General features: G+C 43.2%; 1 protein-coding gene across 3 annotated transcripts in view; it reads left to right on the plus strand.

Annotated features, from left to right (window-relative positions):
* LOC133497041 (collagen alpha-1(XII) chain-like) overlaps positions 1-12,443 on the plus strand; it is a 109,435-nt gene extending 96,992 nt beyond the window's left edge. For all 3 annotated transcript variants that reach the window (XM_061813220.1, XM_061813222.1, XM_061813221.1), the window contains 12 exons: positions 1,599-1,685; positions 4,294-4,347; positions 4,439-4,534; positions 6,219-6,272; positions 7,212-7,265; positions 7,354-7,407; positions 7,524-7,595; positions 7,683-7,718; positions 7,825-7,891; positions 7,986-8,240; positions 8,571-8,741; positions 9,734-12,443. In XM_061813220.1, coding sequence (XP_061669204.1) covers positions 1,599-1,685; positions 4,294-4,347; positions 4,439-4,534; positions 6,219-6,272; positions 7,212-7,265; positions 7,354-7,407; positions 7,524-7,595; positions 7,683-7,718; positions 7,825-7,891; positions 7,986-8,240; positions 8,571-8,741; positions 9,734-9,744 — 1,011 coding nt within the window. In that variant the 3' untranslated portion in view covers positions 9,745-12,443. The remainder of the gene's footprint in view (positions 1-1,598; positions 1,686-4,293; positions 4,348-4,438; positions 4,535-6,218; positions 6,273-7,211; positions 7,266-7,353; positions 7,408-7,523; positions 7,596-7,682; positions 7,719-7,824; positions 7,892-7,985; positions 8,241-8,570; positions 8,742-9,733) is intronic.

Here is a 12,443-nt window from a genome sequence, read left to right on the forward strand (position 1 = left end):
GGCTGAGTTTGGGCGAAACTCTCAACTGGTCGCCAATTAATCACGGAACGCTGACAGCCGTTCGTACTCGCTTTCACACCATCACTGCGTGGGAATTGCACCTATGCTGGTGCACCAAAGTCAGGCGAAATTACCACTAAGTACACCCTCAGTGACCTTGCATACGAAACATGAATCTCTGAATTAACTGGCATTATAGTGGAAAACAAGTGGCATTCCTCATGGCTTGTAATGAGGTCCACTCTACATAAATTAGAATTACTTGACGTCTCAAGAAGGAAGCTAGATAAGGCTTTAGTATGTGTTGTTCCTCTCAGAGGATCTTTTGTGGGTACGAACTGGCTGCAATGAATGGCCTAAAACTGTTGTACAAATATTTTCTTTAATTACTGGCTGGATTTTAACAAGATATTCTGACTTGCGTACAATTGATGTGGCCTCTAGAGGAACAAAACTTCACAGTAAACCAAGGATCAACCTCAATCCCAATATTTTTGTTTTTCTATTTAACTCATTAACTGGTAACCATTTTCAAAGCTGAGTTCCTCATATTGCCAGGTGCGTAAGAGTATTTTGTCTGACCTTTCAATATCCGCATAGTGTATTCTCTGATAGTAGAAGCACTCAGTATACAAAGACAAAAAGTACTTTCTTCTTTGACGGGGAAAAAAAACGCTCCTTCTATTTTTTTTCATTCTTCAGCAATGGGTAGTAGAACAGGGGTTGGTTTCACCAAAAACCACAGTTTTCTGAAAAAGTGGAGAAAATCAACTTTTTGTGCTTAAAAAAAACACGCATCAAGCAGAAGTGTGACCAGACTTTTTTTTTTTTTTTTGCTTTTATGACATCTTAAACTACAACACAAGAAAATCAAATCTAAACTTTTTCTTCATCGTCAAAGCTGTGCGTATCTCAAATCCAAAGCAATCCAACGCCGCCATCCCCAGGGATCTGTTTATCATTACAGTTACGTAGAATCTTGAATTTCACAGACAAGCAAGGTGAGAACCTCTCCCACGCCTAACCGTGAAAAACAGACTTGACGAATATGTTCGTCAGTGGCAGTGGCAAATGGAGAGATTTTTTTTTTTCCCCAAGAGGGAACAAAGTCATATTTGATATCAATTAGAAAAATACATCTTCAGTCTTATAATTTGGTCTTTTAGTCTGGAAAAAAGACTATTCTTTTATTTAAAAAAATAAATAAATCCCTGGCAAAGTGCTTATAAGTGTTCTCTTTAAAAAGTGCAATAGAAATAGAATGTACCAATTTACTAATAGGGGTACTACGCATACCCGCTGAGCCCACACGCAACTGGAGCCTGCAGACGACATTCCTCTCTACTTTAACTTCACCCTCAACATCACCATCCTCATCCTCATCTGTACACGTTTGGCGTTGTCAGTCTTCACTTTGTCATCGTGACTCCTCTGTTTTCCACTGACTGTGCAGACGGCGGCGACCCCCCCCCGCGGGAACGATTGCTCGCGTGTGTTGGATTTACGACTGAGCACGTACAGACGTGTGGCCTTGTTTCCACCATGAAAAGTAACAACTTTTGTGTGTGTGGTTTTTTTTTTTTTCTACTGACATTCAGAGAGATGAAAGCAAATGTCCCGCGCTCCCCAACGCCTGCACGTGCACCACTTCGGCCACCGGACCTCCCGGACCTCAGGGACCAGTGGTGAGCCGAGGCGGCGCACACCTCACACATGCATATGCTCACACGTTGTATTCGTAAGTCATCCTGGAATGGAGAGAAAATTGCGATAAGATCGTCTGCCGGTCTTTGTTTTTTAATGTTATTGAATCATTGTACATATTATAGTGAACCGCCATTTATCATTGCTGATACATTCCAGACCCACCGATGAGAAGACAGGATCATATTAGGATTAAAAAAGAAAAAAGGTTTCAGCCCTTCCACACCATTCAACATATTAAAACATACCATGTTTTTATTCTATTCCTTAGGACCTTTCACATTCTCGCACAATTCTCCAAATAAGACGTGAAATGTCCATGTCCTTGTCACTTTTACCTTAAGAAGTCAACATTCCTTATTTAAAGACCAAAATACTGTAATTCCCGGCCTTCAGAGTGCACCCGGTTAAAAGCCTCACCGAGTACATTTGTAAAGGAAATACCATTTGGTACATACATAGGCCGCATCTGTGTAAATGCCGCAAGTGCCCACATTGAAACACGAGATATTTACAAAGAAAGACGGTACACAGAAAGTTTATCCGTAGCATGGCGCTAACACTAGTGCTAATGCTAGCGCCGTGCTAGCGCTAACAGGGCTGGTTAAAATAAAACTTACCGGTAAATATCACTGAGACACACCAGTAAGACAGCAGCAACACGCTAGCGCAGCGCTAACAGGGATGGTAAAAGTCACTTCATTGGCACATATATTCCACCGGTCTCATTCTTACATTTTCTGCTGGAGTGCCCCCTTGCGGCCGTTAGAAAAAATGCACAAATTAGCCGCATACCCGCATAAACCGCAGGGTTGAAAGTGTGTAAAAAAAACTCATGGCTTGTATGCCAGAAATTACAGTCGTTTATCAAACCATATTATGTCACCCAATGCAAGTTCATAGCTTATTGTGAATATATAATATGAAATGCCATAGATGGGCTAGTGGAAATTTCCATCAATCTTATGGTAATTCTGAACCGTCAAACCCATGCTCCTTTAACACGCACAGAGCAGCAACACATACAAGAAGAGTATACAAGAATACTTCTTTGTGCCATCAACTACGCTGTATGTTTTCTAGTAGACCGCAGTCCTACCACCCAGTGTGTTGTGGTACCTGTAAAAACCCAGTTAATCAAAATTTATCACTTTAAAGAACAGTCACTTAAAATGAAAATCCACACTATAGTGGGGCTTCATTGGAATAATAAAAATACAATTAATAGATTGCTTCCATATAAAAACATTAAATAAATGAATAAAACAATTGCAAGTCAAAGTCGGGACTTGCAGAGTGAGCAGGACTGAAGCAAGTGTGGAAGAAAAAGTTTGTCTGGAAGCGAAACGATGCAAGCCAGCTGGAGATTGGTGTGATGGCACGCTCCTACTGAAGATGAGATTTTAATTGTGATTATGAATTTTTTATTAGGAAATGAGATGCAGCCTTGCTGATTGCAGGCTTTCACAGGTCAAATCATTTGCTGATTTGAAGCCTGCAGCTCACTCTGCTAGAAAAGATGATTTGATAAGATTACTCGTGATTAATAATAGGGAATTTACTCACAAAAACACATCCAGAACACAGCTTCTTCTTCATAATAACAATAATAATTGGACGTATGAATTGTTTTGGCTGCTCCAACTGCTTCCTTCTCGGTTGTTGCCAAGGACAGCAGAGATGTAGATGAAGCCCATCCAAACAAACAGCAATGACGGTCGGCAGGTTGCCGCAGCAACAAAAACAAACAATTTTTATCAGAGTCAGCAAACTCAAAAGCCACTAAATGTTTCTCTTTTTGTTGTTGTTGTTCATCTTTGTTCCAAATTTCAACATCACCAGGATAGCAGCCCTTCACAAGGATATTCATGCTATTTTCTAACAGCGGCTACAACCATAACACAACCTGGGTTCATAAATGATGAATTAAAAAATGTAGTGAACCCAGTTAATCATGGGCATACGTTCCAGTCTCATCTGCTATATAGACAGCATTTTAAAAAGGTTTTAAAAATAATTTCACCCTTTCCCCACACTTTAAACACATGAAACATTACAATATATATTTTTGATGTATTCCCTAGCACCCGTTCTTCGTCTCTGACTGTAGAAGTGGAAAAATACATTTTATCACATCGCTTTGAGAAAAGAAAAAGAAGACTCACTTGAACAGTATGAGACTTGAGACCAAGCGTGCAATTTGTCATCATTTGTCACTTCCTGTTGACGTTTACTGGAAAACGGACTCAATAGAATTCAACATTGTATACTGAAATAAGATTTTCAATCAAAACACATCAACACAACAAATGCTACGTTAATACACGTGAAGCAGCAACACATACTACTGTAGCTTAGTAGGGGACCTTTTCTGCCTCTTCTTCTTGCTCTCAATTGCTCACTGCTGCCACCATCATGTCAGGCACACTGTGGTACTACATTGAAATAACTAAATCTTGGCCTTGCTTGTATGCTGTTTAAAAAAACAAAAAAAAAAAAAAAGGAAGAATCAATTTCTTAAAAATCTGCAATATAGCGTGGGTGGGAACGCTGTATACCAATTATTTCTTATTTCTTGTTCCTGGTCAGGGTGCGCCTGGCAAAAAAGGACCCCGAGGTGAAAGAGGAGAGCTCGGTGTGCCTGTAAGTTTCTTTAAAAAAATTAAAATAACACCAACAACGAAAGAAGTTCTTAAATAATTGTTTTCTCGTGTCATCTCATTTCAATTTAAAGGGTCCGGTGGGCCCACGGGGAGACGTCGGAGCACCGGGACCCATGGGCCTGCCCGGTCCACAAGGACCCAGCGGGCGCTCCATACCGGGAGAAGCTGTGAGTACACGCACACAAGCGCAGACATAAATCTGAGGATGAGCGGGGATTACTACTCGCAGATATTAAGAAAGGTTCCTTGACGTCAGATGCGATTCCACAAAGACTTTCAGCTAATAAATCAGTTTGGAACAGTTGGTGTCTTCTGGCTGAAAAGATTTTCCCACCAAGTCACAAACAACTTCATTTATTTCAAATTCGAACTTTGCCATTTCAAAAAAAGACTCACGACTTGATAAATAAGATCTTCTCACCGGAGAGGAGAGTTGCCACGCTGTCAGCATTACTCCATCAAAAAGAAAATAAAAAAGCCTTTTCATTTATGTTTTTCTGTAGATGCCAAATTGAACCGTTACGCATATCAACATGTACCCTCTGTACCCCCTTGCCTGTATTACAATTCTGCGGTTCTCAAAGTTTTTACGCTAAGTACCATCTAAAAAAAGTCCTTTTTCCTCCAAGTACCACCACCACGCAGCTTGTCGACCGCCCGTTTCTACATTACGACATAAATTTTGAGGTTTGGGCTCGCCGCTGATTTAACTTGAACCTGCCGAGGTCATCATCGCTGGCCGCAATGAATGCAAACGTCATTTCATTTTTGAAATGACAAAATTGCGTCACAATGTCTGCGATATCAAATCCATCCATTTGTCGACTTCTGTATTCAATGGACAAATCGCAAAAGTTAAACTTAAATAACATCACTGATTACATTTTGATCTATGTTATACATGAAATAATAGAAAAAGTACAGATTAAACATTGCGCTTAACTATAGGAAACAAAACTACTTGCTACTAATGATTCATTTAAAATTTTCTTTTTTATCTTTCATGTTGAAACTGTGTATGATATTACAGTGGCCTTCAATAATATTACATAGGTTTTTTTTAGGAATACATTTTGTCTCTATTGATGAATACTAAGCCTTGCTACACTACTGTTGTTTAATGTACGGGTTTGTACTGGTGATACGTGGAGTATTTAGTATATGAAGTATTTTTTTGTGAAGTGAAAAATGGTGCATACACTGTCAATTATATTATCCTTGCACTAATTTTCCAAATGAGGTATTACTGTAGTATAATTGGACTGTTATTATTCACCATATACCAACATGCAACATGGGTTTTGCTTTGTTACATTTGATTAAAATTTATTTTAATAGCTTGTCAATGCTGCTCTTTATTTTTGTCATCAACACGTGTGTTTATTTGTAACTGATAGTGATTGTTTGAAATATTAATTTCCGACACGTACGAATACTTTAGCACAAACGAAAATTTTAATTGAGTCCAATCAACACACAAGTTAAATTGAATGTATTTGAAAAGGAGGAGGAATTATTAAAAAGCTCTGTTACCCTTGTAACTGCTGCCTTGTTGATTAATATGAGCATCAAAATGCAACAATAATTCAGAACTAATAAATTGTTGAGTAAATCAATCTGTCCACAAAAAGACAAATGACGTGTGCAAAAAAAGAATCATCACTCTGTCACTATTTTTGGACTTCAAACTCACTTTTCTTTCTTTCTTTTTTTGTGACATAATGACACTACTGAGTATTCGATAGAACGATTAGTGAGTTAATTAGCGCTTACAAACGAGCTGCACTTTTACATGTTGGATTTGGACCCAGCGGCACTTTTAAGCTATTTATTTTGTTTTTTTACCCTCAGGGTCGCCCCGGACCAAAAGGAGAACCCGGTGACTCTGGTCTGCCCGGACTAAAAGTAAGTCCCGCTCCGAGCTTTCGCTTTGGTCCTTTTGTTCTGTTTGCTTCTGAGTGCAGTCCAGAATCGCGGCAAGGTTCTGGAACGGGGAGGACAGACGGGGCTCGTGTGCAGGTGTCCCGAGGAACCTGCCAGGAGCGAGTCATCCTCCTCCTCGCGGATCAACTGTTAATACGAGAACGTGACATGTTGGTGGATGATGTGAAGTGTTGATGTGGGAACGCGCGACGACTCCCGGGCCGCCCCCGTCTGTCCAAAGTGAGATCGATGAACTTGTCAAAAGGAGTTCTGGAAGGACTCCCGTCAGGAAGCGGACTGGAGACGGAGGATTAGGATGGTTGCGTGGCCCGATTCGCTTAGGGATGACGTAGCTCCGGAGCCATCGCGCTGAATAAACATCTGTTAGGAGTCGAGACGACTTTGACGGCGAACCGGAGCCCACTTGAAAGTGATAGCGGTGCCACACACTAACGACCTCGTCACTCGTTAACTACAATCTCAATTAGGGTTGCCTGTTATGTGCTTTAACGTCCAAATGTTAAGCTTCATTCTGACAAATGTTGTGCTTTGTCTTCATCTCGTGGCATCGCCGTGCCAAATAACTAATTTGAAGTAACTTGAGGAGTTTCATGTTGACAAAAGCAGCTCTTTGCTGCCATCGTGTGGTGTGTTGCCGCCGAGGAATTTATTTGAAATGATTTGAGGAGCTTCATAAAGAGGAAAGTTATAATTTGGCACTGTCTTGTGCCATCTATAAATATTTCTAAACCATTTTTGGGAGGCGGGGTGTGAATTATTCATTGATTTTTGCAATTTTGCTATTATGAGATGCAAGGAAAGCGAACTCCTCAATTAAAAGAAAAAGACTTTGTCGGAAAATCTACAGAAACTGTGACACGTTCTTTCTGCTGTGTGTGTGTGTGTGCTGTGTGACCGCAGGGCTCACCAGGACCTCGCGGACCCATCGGACCCATCGGAGCTGCTGGAATTAGGGTGAGTCTAGACCAGGGACAACTTTGGATGTATGGCCAACATTTGCAACTGGCTGACTTTTTATCCCGTCCGTCTCTCTGGTCTTCAGGGACCTCAGGGGAAGGACGGAGTGTCGGGACCCCGAGGACCTGCCGGGCCCATGGTGAGTCGGGAGAAAAATATTGACCTTGCGAGTCCTGAAGAGGGTTAGAGTGTCTGTCATCGGGAGATGGAGGATGTTTGTTTGTGTTCTCGCTCTCATTGAATTTTCTCTTCAAGGGACCCCCGGGCTCCCCTGGAGCACCCGGTCCAGAAGGAAAACCTGGGAACACAGGCCCTAATGGATCACCCGTGAGTGACGTCACCCGACGAACGTCATGTGAGCGAACCAGCATTCTTTCAACTGACCGATTTGTGTGGGCGCTTGTGTGCTTTTAGGGTTCTGTGGGTCCGAAAGGAGACAAAGGAGAGCGCGTGAGTGAAACTTTGACACCCTCCCGACTTTTGGTAGCAGCCGACATTATCAGGAAGATGACTTTGAGCTTAACTTTGTCCCCGGTGTTGTCTTTCGGATCCTCAGGGAGACTTTGCTCCTCAGAACATGATGCGCTCCATCGCCAGGCAAGTGTGTGAGCAGCTGGTCAACGGTAAGTCAAATCGCCGTGCCTTCAACTTCATCTTCATCTCATCCAGAACCTCCACGTTGACTTTCTTGTCGTCCTCGACGCTTGTTCTCCACAGCCCAGATGAACCGCGTGAACAGCCTCCTGAATCAGATCCCGAGCGGCATCCACCGGAACAACAACCCCGGGCCCCCGGGGCCGAGCGGACCGCCCGGCGCCCCGGGACCGCGTGGAGAGCTGGGGCCTGCCGGAAGAAACGGCTTCCCTGGAAACCCGGGACAGCCGGGACAGGCCGGGGAGGCGGGGCTGCCCGGAGAGAAGGGCGAGCGAGGAGTGTCGGGCGTCGGACAGAAAGGCCCCCGAGGACCACCGGGTACGTACGCGTCAACAGACGTGGCGGATTGTTTATGTTATGACGTGCTGATAGACAGAACGAGGCGAGAAGATGAAAACTTCAGCACTTTTTTCCCCGCCTTCTTCAGCTTCCAAAATGTCTTCAGTGCCATTTGGACAAAATGGGACAAGACTATGAGGGCACTAAAGGACACAATGGCACATAAGAGGGCATGATGAGGCACATTCGTTGCAATTATGGGATGTTGTGGCTCTAAACGCGACATTATCAAACACAATAGGGGACATGTTGTAATTCGTTTTTGTTTGTACTCGATCGTCATGATCGTGACCACATTTCTCCCGCCAGGTCCACCAGGAGAGAGCCGGACGGGTCCCCCGGGTCCCACGGGTTCCACGGGGCCTCGCGGTCCTCCCGGTCGTCCCGGTTACGCCGGGGCGCGCGGTTCCCCCGGTCCGGCCGGCTACTGCGACTCCTCACAGTGTGTGGGGATCCCTTATAATGGTCAAGGATACGCGGGTAAGTGAGCCAGCGACGTAGCGAGTCTGACGCGCACCTTGTCAGAAAAAAAGCCGTCACGGACTTCCTGTTAGCGTAGCACGTGAAGCTTACTATTCTTAACGCTTATCTTTCCCCACTTGCATAAAAAACATGCTAGAAACGGGTTTCAAACACGCTAGTCATGCACCAACCATGCTACTAACATTCTAGACGTGCTACAATCATATTATAATCGTACTTCCATAGGTAGGTCATTTTCATATAATTTGGTCAATAATGGTATAGACCCTTGTTAAAAAAAAAAAAAATCTTATTTACATATTTTTTATGCCACCTTGTTTTTGAGACTAGATTTTATGAGGGTACAGGCTTTCCCTGACACGACACTCAAATCCTATTCCCAAAAATGTTACTGATGATTGCAAATTGTCGTGGCCCAATTAAGTGTTTTTTTTCTTGTTTTTTTTTTACTACAATAAAGATGAAAGTGCATATTTAGAAATGTTGCCCTTCAAACTCTGTGGACACAAGTGTGTAAATAATCTCAACTGCTTATTAAACACTCAATCTTGTATTTATACAATTGTAATAACAATAAAGGTCAGTGAATATTCTGATACTTTCATAATTGATCAATAATTTCATGGCTGCTTAATCCAGTTTTTCTTCTTCTAAAAAAAAAAAAAAAAGAATGATTACCTATTTGAATGCTAATAAAACTGCCAAAAATTCAAATACCCATAGCAGTGAAAATAATTGAATTTCAAAATGAAATTCACTGGGCTGGGCCTTTACCTTTATTGATCAAAACAAAAGTGACCATTATACATGCGTGCATCTGCAAACATGCAACAACCCTTCCACAAGCAGGCTACGATCACACCACAAACGTGCTACCGTCCTACGAGGAGTTGCTACTTGCACAGAGTTGAACTTGGATGTAGTTTGGGAAGGGCCTACCTCGATGTGCATGCGTTTCCTGACGCTGTTTGCTGTGATGCTCCTTCCAGGTTCTGCGTAGTTTTACTTTACCGCCTGCGCTGCTTTCATGACTTCCCGAAACGCTCTCGAGACGTTTGAGGGAAGCGCTAACAAACTTTGCTGCGACAACAACAACAACCACAAACAACAACAACAACAAACAGGAACTAACCAACAACAAACATCGGTGGCAGCAGTGGCAGCCATTTTGTGGCCAGTTTACGTCTTGACGCCAAACAACGACGAGGAGCATGCGGCCCACAACAGCAACAACAACAACAGCAGCAGCAGCAACAACGAGAACGTACTAACAACGCGGAAATAAACTCTTGATGCTTTGTTGCCTAGCAACCCTCAACCTGCTGCCTGCCAACGCCAACAACCAACCTCTTTTATTATTCATAGTGATAAATAATAATACAGTGAACCCCTACTCTCGTATTTATGTATTACACGCAAATCGTGACAATTTGTAAATCATCGACACCTGCCCTGTAATGTTTAATCCTCCAAACTCTAATTCCAAAACATTTTTGCACCATACAAATAGAGGTGCAACAATTAATTACCGTAATTACAGCGGGCACCTGGTTACAAGCCTCACCGTTTACCATTTGGTACATACGCCGCAGCTGTGTAAAAGCCGCAAGTTCCCACATTGAAACCCACATTGAAATACGAGATATTTACAAAGAAAGACGGTACACAGAAAGAGTTTAAAGCTAGCGCGTCGCTGACGCTAGCGCTGTGCTAACACTAGCGCCGCGCTAACGCTAACAGGGCCGGTAAAAGTCACTACCTCGGTACATATATTCCACCGGTCGCATTCTCACCTTTTCCGCTCGAGTGCCCCCTTGTGGCCGTTAGGAAAAAAATGCACAAATTAGCCGCATCAACGCAGAAACCGCAGGGTTGAAAGCGTGTGAAAAAAGTCGTGGCTTGTCGGACGGAAATTATGGGAATTAACAACTAATTGATCACCAAATGAATCAACAACTCTTTTGATTGGCTTTAATGCAAGGACGCTGGCGTGTATGTTGTGACCCATAAATTGGTTTAATTACTACTTTTCGCCATTTTATGTCATACTGACTCATAGATATTAATTTTTTGAAGGGTTACATGGTACCCGACTTTATTATCTTTAGCTTGCTTTCCAACACTGCCTGCAGCGAGCTGGGTTTTTGTGTGTGCCATCCTGAGATGTTAACCACCCAGCTTTATCCAAAAGACCCTTGTAAGTCATGAGGAAGTCTCACAGGTTTTGAGACCTCCTGCTTCAAATCGATCAGTACACTTTGGGCCACATCAACCCGCTCACGCCAGGCCTTGCGCACTTTTCATCGACGCGGATTATCCTTTGCAAATTTTTGATACACCCGCCGTGCGTAATCTACGAATAAATGCGGAAACAGCAAATCATGTAAAGACGAAAAGGATAAAGCACGCTATAAATTTGAAAATATCTTTTATCAGTGGATGAAGAAAGACAAAAAGTAAAATCTCGGGGAAAAAAAAATTGTGAATAGATGTTATTGGTTTCTGGAAATCTCATACAGTATTATTAGTAATTGGAACGGAATCCCAACATGATGTTTAACCTTCACGGGGTCCTCGAGTTACTACCGCCTTGGACACGTGTAAGATGAAAAGTGCTGAAGTCGACAGGAAAACCTGCCCTAGGCCAGATTTGACGGGGAACGCCCGCATTTTAGGATTGCGTCACCCTTTGTCTGTATCTGGGACTGAGGTGCGTAAATACACACTTTAGCGGACGGCAAAGTCATTGCCTCGAGGGCCTCGTGCAGACTTTGCGCACCTTTGTGGTCGCTGTTCTGAACCGACGCGCCTCGTGTGATCCAATTCATCCAGCGGAGCGTTGCAAAGTCCTCGGAACAACACGATCTTAAATATGTATGCGGGGGTTCACTGTATTGGATCATGTGATGATGATGATGATGGTGGTGGTGATGATGATGCATGCTTGAGCGTCCGAAGATCCTCAGGGCACGCCGGAGGTTTCATGTACACAATCATCGGTTTGCTTGTGTTGCTTCTTAAATGAATGTCACACTCTGCGCCAGCAAAAATCCAAAGAAAAAGCCAACGCGGCGCAAAGTGCTGAACGGATGAATGAATGTTGACTAACACGCTTTACATGCAAACTAGCTGCTTTTGACCCCTCCCCATGCCCCGCCCTCAGCCCCCCCCCCCATACTAACACCTGGCTCAAACAGGAAGTCACACACACACGCGCACTGTTGCCATAACAACAACTACAACAGGAAATACTCTGTGAGCAGGGCGCTTCCCTTTGGTCCCCGACAACTCCCCGGAGGCCCCGCCCCCCGATGAGGACCAATTGGCCGAGAGGCGACGCCGGAAGCGCTCACTAGGAAACATCGCATCCTAGACGCCATCTTGTTCTGCTGTGTGTTTGTTGTGATGATGAAACACCTTGACAACTTGTGTGCGCGTAACTGTGTGTGTGTGTGCGTCAACATTTGTAACATATTTGCTTTTTGTATCGGCCGCCATGCAGCAGCAGCAGCAAAAAAGCTCTTTTGCCAAGTTTAGCTAGCAACTATTTATCAGCTCGCAATATTAGCCATTTCCTGTCAAGCTCATGTAGCCACGCCCCCTCATTTGCATGTCTTTGATGTTTATTTTGTTTCAGATTGTCGGTCAAAAAGACAACTTTTTTATTTATTTCTCACACAAGAAAAAAGCTTTTTTCAA

This window comes from Syngnathoides biaculeatus, chromosome 23, assembly GCF_019802595.1.
Source record: "Syngnathoides biaculeatus isolate LvHL_M chromosome 23, ASM1980259v1, whole genome shotgun sequence".
Taxonomy (NCBI): domain Eukaryota; kingdom Metazoa; phylum Chordata; class Actinopteri; order Syngnathiformes; family Syngnathidae; genus Syngnathoides; species Syngnathoides biaculeatus.